Genomic DNA, 15,665 nt, shown 5'->3' with positions numbered 1-15,665 from the left:
GTTCAGCTTCTTTTTAAGATGCAAGGAAATGGCATCAACACAAGGCCTGGACATTTGTTGGTTTGTTTTAATTATTGTTTATATTTTATTAGGTTTAGGATGTAAAATAACTGAAATTAGGTCAGCTGTCTCCCCTCAAGTCCCTCCAAGAACATAGCATCTGGTATTTTTCACAGACGACTGCAACAGAGTTAAGGAAGTTGAGCTTTTACCTTTCAAGGTTGGTTGATGGCATACATGGGCTGTGGTTATAGTGGAAAGACAGAAATGTGGCACTTGATGTAATTCTTTTGGCACTGACTGTAGTTAAGGGTGGCTTTGCCGCCCATGAAGGCAGCAGGATGGATGCTTGTAAACCTAGAGAATCTACAGTATGAAATGGCTTGGAGCAGACGTTGATAGCCATATGTCTGTCTGGTAATATCTTAACATCTTTTACTTTATCATATTTGATCAGTAATGTCAAGATCTTATTCTATTTGTTTAATATGTGGAATTACTGATTGGTGACCATCTCAAGTTTAGTTTATCTGACAATGGTCATTATGCTGAGTTTGAGCATCTTTTTCCTGGACTATGTAAAACACAACAGAGGGCAGATCCTCTGTTGATGTCACACAGAGTGGGAAGAGGGGTTGCTGTAGTTTCACACCAAAGGAAAGGAAGATTTCTGTTTTGAAAGAGAAGTAGGGGAGGTCCTAGCTTGGGTGTACTGTCCCACAGAAGAGAATATTTTTGGTTTTCAGTCAGTTCCACCTATGGCTGTGTAACTAGTACACTATGTATGAAATCGGAAGAGCATACCTGGCTGGGCATTCAATTATAGCGGGGAGTTAGCAGAATATTGTATTAGTTAAAATGCTCTTTTAATAGCCTGAGCTGTGCATGAGAATGAGGATCATTTACCATGTTTAACGATAATAGCTTCAGTTATTTTTGGGCTTAAAAGCTCAGAGAAAACTAATACTAAAAAGCTGCTTCTTTGTTGTTGTTTTTTTTTACTTTTTGTGTGCCAAGATGAAAACAGCACAGTGGCTGTCTTTAATCTTGTTGGTTATGGTCATGGTTAGCTCAACATGAAATGGACTCCTCTCTGAAAGCAGTTTGAGCTTACTGACACAGCACAAAGCTATTCTGTTCATTATAATAGCAAGAGTGGAGTTCTTGTTCCCTCATGTAGCCTCTGGCAGGAGTGAGGTCCTCAGTGCCCGACCTCTTTTGCAGACCTCATGGACCTTTGCACTAGGTTGATATACTGTGTCCTCTGGAAATTAACAACTGGAAAAATGCATGTTTGTTTAGGATTTGATGAGTTCATGCATTTCAAAGACTTTTTTTGCTGTGATTTCCCTCTTTTCTCTGCTCCCGCATTGACCAAAGGGCATGGTTTTGATTATATGGTTAGTTTCCACAGATGAAGCCTGTGCTGTCATCAGCCATACACCCCCACAGGAAAAAAGCTCCATGACAAAGCACTTTGTTTAGCCAGCTCTATTAAGCTGCCGTGATGTCAGCATGCCTCAACACTGATCTCATTGTTTTGAGTGCCACTCATTTTGAGTGACCCTCTCTGTGAAGTCCATGTAGGCGAGAACTAGAAGAGAGTGGCTTACACAAAGCCATCCTTTGTGGCCAGTGGATGGTAGCCAATACAGAAGTATAACATCCTGAAATGACTCAGAAGGAGGACAGAGAAGGTGTCATAGCGAATGCTTAGATGAACATCCCAAATGTGGATATTATAAACAAACATGGGAAAGTTATTTACTTAAGAGGAGGGAGTTTTATCCAGCTTGTGGAAGATGTTACCTAAGAGGACCTTGAAAGCTGTATGAGCTGTCTGTCTGGTCACAGGGAGAACTGTCTGTTTGTCTTCCTCCAGGGTGGGGCAAAGGACAGGCAGAGGCAGAGAGGGTAAGGATTAGTAGAAAAAAAAACATTCTTCAGGTTGGCCAGGTGGATAAAAAGCTCAGCCCATAGCTGAGAGGTCATACATTCAGTCCCTGAAGCAGCCATTGTACCAATTTCTCAAATAATTAACTTGCATGACATAGCTAACGATTTCACATGTGCCAGAGGGACATCAATACTTTTTTACTATCTTTAACTTGAAGAGCAGCACAACACCAGGTGTAATTGTATCATCTTGCTTTCATTTCCTCTTAAACGGATGCCTATGGGAACTTTTAGGCAGTGCCAAGCTCTTTCAGTGGTACTGTCAGACTGTTTTTCTGCAGCACTGTAAAGGTCCTTTGAGGTAATAAGACCAGAAAGCGGCAACCTTGGCACATAGACACTGAAGGCTTCATCTTTGTGGCTCAGATTTATGTCTAAGTGAACCAAGACCAATAAAGTAAGGGAAGTTGGAAGCGAGGTGTAAGTGCTGAGATGGCACTTTGACGGAACGTTGTATTTCCAGCAGTGATTTTGAAGGCGTTTACAGAGAAAGCACATCTGAGTAAGGTGCTCAATCAAGATATCCAGTGGCCTAATGCAGTGAGTGATCCAACTGCAATGTAAAATCATTAGGATAATCATCAGAGCATGCGCTACTGTTTTGCTCTGCATTTTGCCTGCCTACTGGAATTCTTTTTTATGAGTGTAGTCATTTATATGTTTGAAGCTTCAGACATCTTTAGCTTCAGATGTGAAGGTTATGTCAGCACATGCCTCACAGGAAATCTCTTAGATGATCTTCACTGGTGTTATATGTGGTTTTCTAGAGAAGTGGTTAAGGCTTTTATGGGAATTTGATCTGTTGTTATCCAAGGTCTTAATTTAAGAGTATCCTTCTCCTTGAAGAATGGGATGCTGTTTGTGGAGTTGAGAAAGGGGGTGGTGATGGAGCAGTGGATAAGACACATGCCTTTGAGACACCAATGTGTTCCTGAGCAAGACACTTAACCCCTAGTTGCTCCAGGTGTGCGACCTCTGATATAAATAGCAGTTGTAAGTCGCTTTGGATAAAAGCATCAGCTAAATGAGTTAAAGTAAAGTAAGTAAAGTTGAGAAAGAAACTAAGATAAGGAAATGCAGAATAGAATTCGCATAAAATTATCTCTCTGTCTAATCCATATATATAGATATATAAGATGCTTTCATTTTGAATTGTAACAACTATGTTTGTAACTAAACAAAATATTAAAAGTGTGTGTGTAAAGGCATATTACATGCAAATGTAACCTTTTGGCTAAGTCTTTTGACCATGTGTTTCATGTATAAGTGGTTTGCTTCTTGGAGTGGGCCCTTCTCTTTAGCTTGTCTGCAAGTACCGATGAAAAGTGAGCCACTGTCTGTAGAAGTCATTATCTTGTGATCCTTTTGCCCTTGGTTCACACACAACCGGAAAAGTCACTCAAGTTCATCCTTTGCTTTTGGCAAAGATGAACCCCTTTCGATTGAATGAGCTGGATATTTATAAGTGGTCCAAACTGTTTTCATGATATGTGAAAATCTGGAACTCTTCATTAGTTTGTGGCCGTGGCCATGACTCTTCATATCTGGCCTATGCTCTCTCAAGGTGCAGATCACTCTGCTTGGCAGGCAGGGGTGCTGCTGTTATTTCTGCTCAGATCAGTTTCCCGTTACTCTTTGACAGATGGATGCTGAGAAGGACACACATGGTGAGAGATAGACACAGTGGCTGCCTTTTCTGCTGTAGGGTTGCCTAACATTTCCAAATTAGTATGCATTGCATGTGTGGTGGATTTGTGATGCATCTCATTCTTTGCGATGGGCTTTTTTATTAAACCTCATTTGGTGAAGTTTGATGAATGGGGTTTGAGAGAGACCACCCAGCTGCTCTGCTCTGCCTCTGATTATATTGTCATTAGGTGCTGGCATGTAGAGGCTCAGGGGCTCAGGATCCCGGAGGTTGTGTGGGAGGCTATGTGTGGCAGCCTATTCTCCTGCGGTAGAAACTGCTCATCTATATGGCAGCCAGACTGGAGTGTCAAGAGTCCATCTAATCATGGGCATCCCTCTTAGCCATGCATGTGCGGGCTGCTCATCACGAAACACCACCACAAAATTCCCTCCCCAGTATTTCTGTGCCTTTCTCCTTTCATGATGGTCTCTCAGGAAAAGGAGTGAATAAGAAAAAGGGAGAGCGCAACATCTGCAATTGTAGCAAACATACTTTGTGGATCAGGTTTCCTCTGTTTCGATGGAAAATTAAAGTGCTGCCATGAGAGGCGCTGAGGATATGTGATTTGTGATTGGTTTTGCAGAGATTTTTCCAACAGTCTCTGATTATGAAGGGATAAATTCAGGTTGTTTAAATAGATCTTGAGGGGTTAAAGCAAAGAGACAGAAGAGTGATTGTTTGTGATTTACCGCCAGGGTTCTTTGTGTCTCACTCACTTCTTCAGCCCTCCATATATCTGCATTAGAAATCAACACCACCTGGGCCAAGCATTTTTGCACTTAAGTACTAACACTGCCATCTTACTCCAATTATTGCATCAGAGCAAATCAAAACAAAGAAACACCTGAGAAAATTATTTGGGTAAACAAAAGTGAACATATAGTTTTCCTTTTCCATATCCATTAGCACTGACTGTAGTAGTACTTCTGCCTCTTTTTCTAATGCTGTTCATTTTCATTTATCCACAGAGCTGGGTTCACCCAGAGACTTGGTGACCAGAGACGTTACTGACACCAGTTTTGCTGTATCTTGGGTCGCTGCCCCGGGTAACGTTCGTCAGTACCGGATCAGCTGGAAGTCTCTGTTCTCTGAAGAGGCTGGGGAAAAGACAGTACCAGGAGGCACCACTGCCACAGTTCTGGATGGTCTCACCCCAGAGACACGTTATCAGGTCTCTGTGTTTGCTGGCTATGGCCATGGAGAGGGCCAGCCCTTGGTTGGAGAGGAAACCACGGATAGTAAGTTACTTTAGCTGATTATCTCTTCCACCAAACACATATTCCCCAATCCATGACTTCTCTCCCCTTTTTGTACATCCGCTCCCTTCTTTATTGTTCTTTTCATTTTCTTGGTATTTTTCCAGTGCTTTCCTCCTCCTGCTATTGTCAGTTATCTAGAAAGTGTGAAGCTAAAGTAAGTTTATTTTAACTTTAAAAGCATAAAAGCCATAAAAGCTCTATGGCTGCAAAGGGATAGCTATGTGCAACTGTTAAAAAGATCATTCTTAAAGCCAAGAATGCAGGTCTAGACGTTCTTGTTATAAACACATCTGAAGCTTTAAAGTTTAATATCCCTGTTAAGTTAGAGATATAATTTAGGAGACCATCATTGAGAAATATCTGGCAGTGACGCAGGTTTGAAAATGATCCAGGAAATACAGTTTAGCTTTAAGCACCACGTTTGGGTGTTATGTAGAAGTAGAGATCTGTCAGCAACACTTACTGTTTTGTTCATTCTGTTGAGCTAAAGAGTTAACGTCATAGCTGTTGGCATCCGCTTGAGCCATCAAAATGAAAGGTCTTTGCATGCACATCTTTAAGACTGTGCGTGTGTGTTCTTTGTATGTACAGAGGTGACGTAATGTCCAGCACACCTGCACCCGGTTTTCATGGGAGATGCAGGACAGATAGACACCGGCCTCTCCCTTGTTAGAGTACACTCATGCTTGAATGAGAAAAGCACATTGAGCGGAAACTCCAGTTGGGAGGGAATTTGTCCACCAGTTAATAAAATGGAATGTGCTCAGGGAAAAATATTTCCAACCATCATTAGTGTTTATTGATTCTGGCAAGCAGGAAAGGTGGCATACATACACACCAAACAACCATGGGGAAGCTTTGTAGACTTAAATGTTTGCACTTTGCTCATTCCTTCCTTCAATTTGCACCTACTATCTGTTGCTCTCGCTTCTTGTGCTCTACACAAATCACAGGTCTCTGTGGGCTGAGCCAATGCGGCAAACTTGGATGCGCTGCTTTTTTCCTTTAATAAAAGTCCACCCTCTGAAGTAGAGCGTGCTGAATATTTTCCTCAGCTCGTTTCGAGGCCTCTGACAATTCACACTTGCCCTTCCTTCTGTGAAAATAAGAAACACTCAATGGAAAAATGGGAACTATGGCTTTGCTCAAATTCACAAGACATATAAGCCTGGCTTCCAAACCCACCAACTAAACATGATCAATCATGTAAATTTGGGCCTGTTTAATGTATACTTCTGAAAATCTGAAATATTTGGGTAGGTTTGTATCCACACGCATGTGGAAACTGAGCAGATATCCAGATGAAAGACTGGGAGGTAGCCAAGCGTGTTACTGTTTAGTTTACTTACCAGCAGGAAAGCCATGCTGCTTATATTTCCAAAGGTATATTGGAAACATAGGAGGTTAAGCACACATTTCGCACAGATTCCCATCTGAACAAGGCCCAAAATCTACATTTTCCCTCAGACCATTCATCATTTCTCCTCTTTTAACTGTTGTTCCTTTTTTCCTTCCTTGCAGTCTCGGCTGCTGGCAGAGTGATTGTTGTCTCTGAGGAGACCGAGAAGTCCATGAAGGTGACATGGCAACCGGCACCTGGGAATGTACTGAACTACCGCGTTACCTACAAACCCAAGTCAGGAGGGCGCCAGCTAGCAGCCAAGGTGCCCACTGGCAACACCTCCACTGTGCTGAGACGTCTTACTCCCCTCACCACCTATGACATCACTGTTCTGCCAGTGTATCGTTTCGGAGAAGGCAAAGCAAGGCAAGGAGAAGGAACAACACGTACGTTGGTCTCTCGTTCACCACACCACTAATGTTGCTGATCTTATTGCCAAGTTTAGGAAAAGTTTGATTATCCTTTACAAACTCAGCCACATCATCATCACAACCATAACACTCTCATGCTAAACGACTAAAACATTACAGGAAATTTACTTATTTGTTCTTCATCTTCATTATATAGTACTTAACAGATATTATTTGGAATATTTAATCAGTCATTTTTATATCATTCTGTCAATCTCTTTTTACCTTCTCTACTTAGTTTCACCTTACAAAGGTCCCAGGAACCTCCAAACTTCGGAGCCTTCCAAGACCAGTTTCCGTGTAACCTGGGACCATGCCCCTGGTAATGTTAAGGGCTATAAAGTCACTTTCCACCCTGTAGGGGAGGACATTGACCTGGGAGAACTTCTGGTTGGTCCTTATGACAACACTGTGGTGCTAGAGGAGCTGAGGTGTGTCTTCAGGCTGATTTCTCATTTTCATTCCTATTGTGATTTGAACTTTTAACAATATTCTCCAGTGGATCATGTAAAAACAAATCTGAAAATCATTCCTTTTTTTGGTCTACAGAGCTGGTACCAAATACACAGTGAATGTGTTTGGTATGTTTGATGGAGGAGAGAGTATGCCATTGGCTGGAGAGGAGAAAACCACTCTCTCTGATGCACCTGAGCCTCCTCCTTTTGAAGTACCAGGTAAAGTTGTCTACTATTCTACTATATATATATTAAGTCATTGTATTACTATGCCTGTCCTCATCTTTAAGGCAGTGTCTCCTGTATGTTATGTCTCTGGGCAGCAACAGTCAAACAATGGAGACTGTATCATATAATACGTTTTTGCTTAGGGAAATGCACTCCAAACCCATGCCCCATAAAAGCTAAAGAGTTTCTCTAAATGCCTTTCCTCAAAGCTAATTGTCTCACGAAATAACAGCTGTAATGGCCATTCCATCTGTCTGCCCTTTTCTCACTTTCTTCATTGTGTCACTTTGGGCTTCCGCTTTTTTATTTCCAGTATAAGTACAGCCAGTGCAGATTCAAGCCATACGCGTATAATCTGTTTGCAGTTATAAAATGTTTTTACTACCTCGTGAGTCAGAGGCAGTACGTGTGAGAAGAGGAAAAATGTTGTGTTTGCTGGAAGGAACTGTGAAGGTCAGCTTGACCGCTTAGCTGCAGGCCCCGTCCAAATAAGGGAGTAGATTTAGTGACAGCTCCCAGCTCCAGAAGATAAATTAGAAGAGGCGCGAGAATCTCACCCTCCTGTGTATTGATTACAGGTCAGATCTCAGCAAGCCACTTGAGCTTGAGGGCAAGTTGTAGGTGTGGCAAAGTAACAGTCTCTTTCATTCCTTGTCCTAATTTATTAACAACTATTTTAAATTACATTAGAACATAACTTTTTGTCGTAATACCTCTAACAAACCTACCTGCATGTTTTTGTACCTCTGCAGGCCTTTTCTGTATTCTCTTTCTTGCTGTCAGTGAAATTTTATTAGCTGTTTGTCCGTCATGGGGGCTTGGTTTTGGGCTTTCTGTGTGAGCAATACAATCTGTAAGTCAAATATGTAACCTGTTTTCAGTTGCAGACAGTGGCAGTTAGTGCAAAATCTGCCTATCTCCAGTGCACAACTGCAGTCCTGTTTTAGGTGCAGAGGATTGGATGCCTTCCTTGTCATCACACAGGTGTTTGGAAAACAGGATTTGAATATTACCTTGCAGCTCTGGAGGGCACCTTTTTCTCTCCAATGGAAGCCTTTGATATGTCATAGACCATTAAGTGCGCCTCTCCTGATTTGCCCCTGGGACTCCTGGATCCTGAAAGAACAACTGAGAGAAATACTGCCTCGACATGCCACAAGACAAGAAGATAATCATTATAACACCTGGAAAATAAAAGTTCCCTTATAAAGAATGAATGAAAAGATGGAATGTTTTACTACTTGCTTGTGAATATGTTGCTTGTTTAGCACCTTGGGGGATGTTTTGATGTTATTTAGTTTGGTTCAATGCCAAAAATTAAATTTGATGTCATTAAACTCTTCTCTCTTTCTTTCCTTCACATCTCACACCTCTTTGAGCACCTTTCATATCATTATAATTCACCACACACACCATTTTGTGTACCTGACAGTTGAACATACACTTCTCTTTTGTAAATCTCATTTGAAACATTCAACTTTGTCCAATTAAAATACTGACATTTTGCCCTCTCAGATGTGATGTGTAAGACCACTGCACAGGCTGACATTGTGTTGCTGGTGGATGGCTCCTGGAGTATTGGACGTCTGAACTTCAAGACCATTCGTGCCTTCATCGGCCGTATGGTGGGAGTCTTTGACATTGGCCCTGAAAGGGTCCAGATCGGTGGGTCAGAATAAGTCACAGTCACCTTGTTATTACTAATAAAGCAAAAATAGGTATTTTTGCATTGATATAACAATTATTTTTTTTCTTTTAGGTCTCGCTCAGTATAGCGGAGACCCAAAGACTGAATGGCACTTGGATGCTCATCGAACCCGGGACTCTCTCCTGGAAGCTGTGGCTAACCTGCCCTACAAAGGAGGAAACACCTTGACTGGTACTTTAATCTGCAAATTTTTTTGCTAGTGGGAGCCGTGCCAACTTCTGTAAGCGCAGTAGTAAACTTTTGTATTGTGTATATTTATCAGGAAGAAAAATTATGAAACATTGATGTCTTCATTGCAGGTCTGGCTTTGAACTACCTCCTCCAGAACAATTTCAAAGAGAATGTTGGGATGCGACCCAACTCTAGAAAGATCGGTGTGTTGATCACTGACGGCAAATCTCAGGACGACGTCATTGTCAACTCTCAGAACTTGCGTGATCAGGGTATTGAGCTATATGCCATCGGTAAGTCAAGAACAGTTATGCTTGCTTGCACAAACGTGCACAGTTTGTGAAGTAAAATGGTCATATCTATCAAAGTGTTAATGTCTTCCTTACTGCTCTTTAGGTGTGAAGAATGCTGATGAGAATGAGTTGAGGTCCATTGCTTCTGATCCGGATAGTATTCACATGTACAATGTTGCTGACTTCTCCTTCCTGTTGGACATTGTTGACAGCCTTACAGACAACCTCTGTAACAGTGTCAAGGGACCAGGTATATATGAGTTTACAATGAAGTATGCATTCAGCTGACTGATCAAACTAAAAGAATTGCTCAGAAAAAAAAGCTTGCAGTGTTTATATAGTTCTCACCTTTTTTTTTAACTGCAATTTTGAAGTTTTTATTAATTTCTTTTTTCTATTTACTTACACATGATGTGTGGAGTAGGAACTTGTCTGCTCCTTAATCAAATTAAAGAGCAGCAATTGGATACTGTAGGAGAACTCCTTGGAGAGGATGTGGCTTCAGACTCTATAAGTTCTGTGGTGTGTACAAGTTCTGTTAGGACTTGTTACTTTATAGGTCTGATTTTTGTACACCAGCTTAAGCAGTAAAGGCAGACAGTAATCAGGCATACTTTTGCATGACAATGTATAATGTTCCCCATATATTGCAGTTTCTGTCTTTTTTCATGCCTAAACCTCAATAGGAGGTGCACCTGAGGCTCCCACTAACCTGGTGACATCAGAGGTGACTCACCACTCCTTCCGAGCCTCCTGGACTGGCCCTGATGGCCCGGTGGAGAGATTCCTCGTGGAGTACATGACCGCATCAGGACGCGCAGAACAGGTATACCTTCCACATGCAAGAATGCACTACAACACCAAAAATGGCCTCTACAGGCACTAAACTTTAATGTGTCCTGAACCCACTGTTTCTGAAACTAATGGGAAACTCAAACATCTATTTCCAGCCTCCTGTTTGTGTTGGCCCCTTGCTGTTTGGGTGTCTAATTACATTATGATCTGGAGCAGGGCAAAGAAACAAAAACACACAGCTTTCAGTTTAGAGAATAAGAATGCTTCATGAGTGATAGGTCTATTGGCAGGCAGGACCACAATATGTGGAATAGATGCATTTTTGATGTCTGACCCTAATTGCATGTGAGAGGATGTTTGTTTTTGTCCAGCTCCCATGGTTTTGTTTAATAGCGAACATAGAGGATGAGGTTTTATTTTTGTTTATGGATCTGAAATTGAAGCACATGCCGAGTCTAAGTCCAATAAAACCATTTTCTGGTTTTGATCGGAAAGCTTTACAAAATACTCAAGTCAATCCACTAAACTTTTGAGCTTTTGATTGTTATTCTTCGAAATGGATAACTCCCCCCCACAAACAATGTCTTTTAAGTTTAGGAATGCAAAATGTATTTATGCATTTATAATAGAAAGTATCTACAGACTCTTACAGGTTACTCCTTTAGCCATCTTCTAACCATCCCTTCTGTATTAGGTGTTTGTGGATGGTACTGAGACCACGGTGGTTCTCCAGGGGCTCAACCCTCTGACAGAGTACCAGGTCAATGTCTACTCAGTGGTGGGAGAGGAGAGAAGCGAGCCTCTCGAAGGAACTGAGACAACACGTATGTCTTTTCCCCTTGTGGCTTTTTGGCTTACATGTAGGCCCGGATCAACTGATTTAAAGAGATTCGCATATTAAAAAAATACATAAGTTGCCAGTGGGAATGCAAACTAGCTAAACTACACTATCTTAAGAAAAACTGTCTGACTGCTCTTGTTTAATTTCATAGATGTGACCATATTATGATGACCTTGCTTAAAGAAGCACACTCTAACTTTCCCACTTTAGGAAACCCAGATAGATGGGGTTGTCAGCATGCTCATGAGCATGCACGCTCCTTTAACCTTTACTGTTATGAACAACAGCTTCCCTTTGAGTCAGCCATCACTGGATTTCTCTGACTTGGTTGCATAAGACAAATTGAATGCACTCAGTGACTGCTCTTCATTAACCAAACATTCAAAGGTAATAACTTGGTCCAGTAAATCTTAATTAGAGGCAAATTCAAAGACAATTTACATGATTACACTGGGGTTGAAGCACAAGTTTCACTTCTTTCTTTGTTTCTTTTAAGATGTTGTTCATTGCTGTTTTATTTGTGCTCTCAAGAGTAGCAGAGATTTAATAGTGTTATATAGTATCTATAAAAGCACATATGAAGCAGCACTGATTGTTGAGTTTGCGCAGTGTGAATGGCAGACAAAAAGGCCTGAGAAACTCTCTCTGCAATCAAAGAAACGTGTATGTCTATGTATCCCACTTATGTAAGTTCTGTCTGTTTTAATATATAGTCACACGCCTTTAACACCATTGTCTGTTGTAATCTAGTCCATCTGGGTGCCGTGAGGATGATGGACATTTATGATGAACAGACGACCACCATGCGGGTGAGATGGGAGGAGGTTGAGGGTGCTGCTGGTTACATGCTGCTCTACAGTGCCATCAATGCCACCCAGCCCACCGTCGAGCAGGAGGTAAGAGACATTCTCAGAATGCTGAGAACATAGACTGAAAGGGTATGCAGCCAATCAGCTGTGGATATGACAAGGAAAAAATGAACTATGTACATGAGTTTATGGTTGCAAGCATGTGCGATTGCACATGCTGAGAACATAGACTGAAAGGGTATGCAGCCAATCAGCTGTGCATATGACAAGGAAAAAATGAACTATGTACATGAGTTTATGGTTGCAAGCATGTGCGATCGCACATGCTTGCATGCATTCACATGCATCAAACACGCGCAAACACATTGCTAAACACTAGAAGTGACCAAGCACTTCAACTTGCTGTTAGCAGTTCTTGACAAAATACAGACGTCACACACTGAAATAACATTTTACAAAGCCACAGTGTTTGCCTCGCCATTCAGCAGACAAGGCAAAAGGGAAAATACAGAGGAACATTGTTAGCCACTAAGGGGTGGGTGAACCATGAGCTCACTCTGCCAAGGGAATATCATCATTTGTTCATGAGGTGTCAGACCCAGTGGGTCTAAACCGGAATCGGCAGATGTGCCGCAACCAGAATGTTTCTCCCACTATTCTTATCCAAATGTCCCTATCTACGTCACTGTCATCTGCTTCCCCTCTGACCTTATGTTGTTTCTTTGGTCTGGTCCCCTTGCAGGTCAGAGTAAGAGGGGATAAAACTGATGTCCAGCTGGTGAAGTTACTCCCTAACACGGCCTACACACTGTCCCTCTTCACCCTGTATGGAGAGTTAGCTAGTGAACCGCTGACCAAGCAGGGAGTCACACGTATGTAGTTGATTAATCAAATGTTGATTACTTTAAGCATGTTGAATATTAAGCACATATATCATGAGGCCGATATAGCTTATTATTTGTTGTCGATATCTGAGGGTAGGTCTATGGGGCCCACTGTGGACATTGCCTATAACGGTAATCCTGTCCTGAAACTAACACTAACCTTTTGCCCCTTGTTCAGTACCTCTGCCACCTGCGGGTGAACTGAGGGTTCATGACATCACCCACTCCAGCATGAGGCTTATTTGGGATGCTGCCCCTGGGCTTGTTCGCAAATACCTCATCACCTACAAGCCCGAGGATGGAGATGCTAAAGAAGTGAGTTTGGTTCCAATCCTGTTTAGCACCTCTTTCCTCACTGAAACCATAAAATACATGTAAACTAGATATTAGGAGGCCTGTTTTTACCAGACCTATACACCCATGTTTTTCTTAAAAACTTTCATTGCCTGTTGTCTGTTTGAGCCATTAGGTTTGATGGTGATGAATTTATATAAATATTTTTGACTGTCCTTCAATATATTGGCTAAGACCACCTAATGAAGACTGCAGCTGGTTGGTTGGACATTAGGGAATGTTTTTGGAGTCCAATGAAAAGATTATGAAACTATCAGAACATGGTTTTGCGGGGGTTAAAGGGTGGTTCTGGTGCTGGGGATTGGATGAATATTTTATGAGTGTATGTCTCCTTTTGGGAGTTTTTGGGCTACAACAGCAAACTCTGTGGTCTGCTTTTTGCTACTTCCTAAGAAATAAATCAGATGGAGGTGATCGCCAAAGCTTCTCTTATGGAAACACACATGTGAAAGTGACCAATGGGTTGAGGATGTGATTGACAAAAATGTAGTGCGTGGGGTTAAATAGCTTACTGCCCAGAAAGTAGCAAAATGTCAGGTTTGTCTGTATAGATTATGTGATAGAGCCCAATAAGTGACAGTAGGCCACCCACAACAGGGACTGCAGGACATGCTCCCTCCAGGTGAAGCCTTTTGCAAGATCTTATGGTCCAGTTGGGCAAATATAGTGACCGTTTAAACTTACAACTCAAATTGAAATGCAAAAGATCAGACAAACAGCAGCTTGCAGCTGTTCAAGTTAATTGCCGTTCAGAATGAATCCCTTAAGTTCAATTTCTGGAGATTGAGCTAATAAAACTTAATGGAATCAAGAGCAGTATAACCAGTGTGGTGTTTCCTGTCTCAGGTGTTTGGTAAAATTTTGTTCCTTTTTGTTGTTTGTTGTGTGTCTTTGTTTGTTCCCATTTCTCTGGAAACAAGCAGTTTTATACCTTCTGGTCAAGTTTCCTACGAGTCTTAATAGGTCCACATTCTCGCTGTCGCCAGTGTTCCTGGAAACTCGTGCTGTGAACAGAATTAAAGTTTCACAAGACTTGGCAAAATTTGGCTGAAGAGAAAAACATCTGAAGTTCTTTTTGCTTTTAAACATTATTCACAAAGCTCCATTGTTTGCATTATTTGCATTATTGATTTTGTGTAAAAGCGTGTTTGATTGTTTTACAGCTTGAAGTGGAAGGAAGTGTGACCACCAGAATACTGGACAGCCTGATCTCGCAGACTGAGTATGGCCTGGCTGTTACTCCGATCTATGATGAGGGACCTGGTCAGCCGATGTTGGGAGAGGCCATCACTGGTAAGACTGAAAATGATCATTATTATATGTATAAATATGTATATGTATATATATATATATATATATACTGTGGATTGTAGCACTGGCCCTGTTTGCATTCTTTTCACTGGGACAGAGATCAAACTTCCCTCCCTCTGCTCTGTAGATGTTGTTCCTGCCCCGAAGAACCTGCGATTCTCAGAAGTTACCCAGACCAGCTTTAGAGCCACCTGGGAGCATGGAGCCCCTGACGTGGCTCTGTACCGCATTGGCTGGACTAAGCAGGGAGCTAACAACTTCCAATATGTAAGAAAAAAACAGCTGTCCAATATGTTTACATTTCTAATAATTCATCAGTCCCACTGGAAGCTCTTTGGCGATGCTTTGAGAAAGACCTCCAGTAGAATCAGCGAGAACATCTAAAAAACAGACCTTTGCACCACCCCACACCTTCCCACATACGGTGTTTGTGTTTTTCTCATAAGGCTATTCTGAACAGCGATGAAACTACCCACGTTCTGGAGAATTTGGAGCCAGACACGCCCTATGATGTGTCTGTCACTGCAATCTATCCAGATGAATCAGAGAGCGAGGATCTTCTGGGCACTGAGAGGACATGTAAGACGCACACCCCAGCAGCTCTGTGTGAACTTTAGATAACACTGTTTTGCCTTGCTTGACAGAATCTCTGTTGGATCTTGACAAACAGCTAGACTAATGATTAACCTTTTGATTTTACCTTTTGGAAATATGCTGAGTGAAATGTTCAGCAAAGGGTATGCCCATTATACCTTTCTATTTTTGCCTCTATAGTGTCCAAGCAAGGTGGTAGCGCAAGTAAGTATGTTTGTGGTAACGCAAGAGGATGCTTTTTTCTTTCAAGTGATGAAAGCATGTTTTATTATTTCAACCAGTCATCATCAGCACTTTTGTTCATTGGACAACCATCATTTCATCATCAAGCAAGGTCCTTAACCCATGGCTGTTCCTCAATATGTTCTTAGTCAAATGTCAAATTAAATGGCTGAAGATGGATTTCAACTATGCATGCCCTTCAAAATGGGGATTTGAATCCTTGTTTTTGAAGCCCATTCCATCATCCATCATCTACTCATCCATTCATCGCATTCATCCATGC

At 41.7% G+C, this 15,665-nt stretch overlaps 1 protein-coding gene across 1 annotated transcript in view; it reads left to right on the top strand.

Annotated features, from left to right (window-relative positions):
- LOC123978593 (collagen alpha-1(XII) chain-like) overlaps positions 1–15,665 on the top strand; it is a 58,449-nt gene that overhangs the window by 11,671 nt on the left and 31,113 nt on the right. The window contains exons 3-15 of the mRNA XM_046061913.1: positions 8,916–9,065; positions 9,160–9,279; positions 9,408–9,572; positions 9,676–9,822; positions 10,259–10,398; positions 11,062–11,191; positions 11,959–12,104; positions 12,760–12,889; positions 13,080–13,216; positions 14,419–14,548; positions 14,694–14,833; positions 15,013–15,145; positions 15,341–15,364. Of these exons, the coding sequence (XP_045917869.1) occupies positions 8,916–9,065; positions 9,160–9,279; positions 9,408–9,572; positions 9,676–9,822; positions 10,259–10,398; positions 11,062–11,191; positions 11,959–12,104; positions 12,760–12,889; positions 13,080–13,216; positions 14,419–14,548; positions 14,694–14,833; positions 15,013–15,145; positions 15,341–15,364 (1,692 nt within the window). The remainder of the gene's footprint in view (positions 1–8,915; positions 9,066–9,159; positions 9,280–9,407; positions 9,573–9,675; positions 9,823–10,258; positions 10,399–11,061; positions 11,192–11,958; positions 12,105–12,759; positions 12,890–13,079; positions 13,217–14,418; positions 14,549–14,693; positions 14,834–15,012; positions 15,146–15,340; positions 15,365–15,665) is intronic.

Source organism: Micropterus dolomieu, linkage group LG11, assembly GCF_021292245.1.
Source record: "Micropterus dolomieu isolate WLL.071019.BEF.003 ecotype Adirondacks linkage group LG11, ASM2129224v1, whole genome shotgun sequence".
Lineage (NCBI taxonomy): Eukaryota > Metazoa > Chordata > Actinopteri > Centrarchiformes > Centrarchidae > Micropterus > Micropterus dolomieu.
This window is presented reverse-complemented; position numbering and strand designations above follow the sequence as displayed.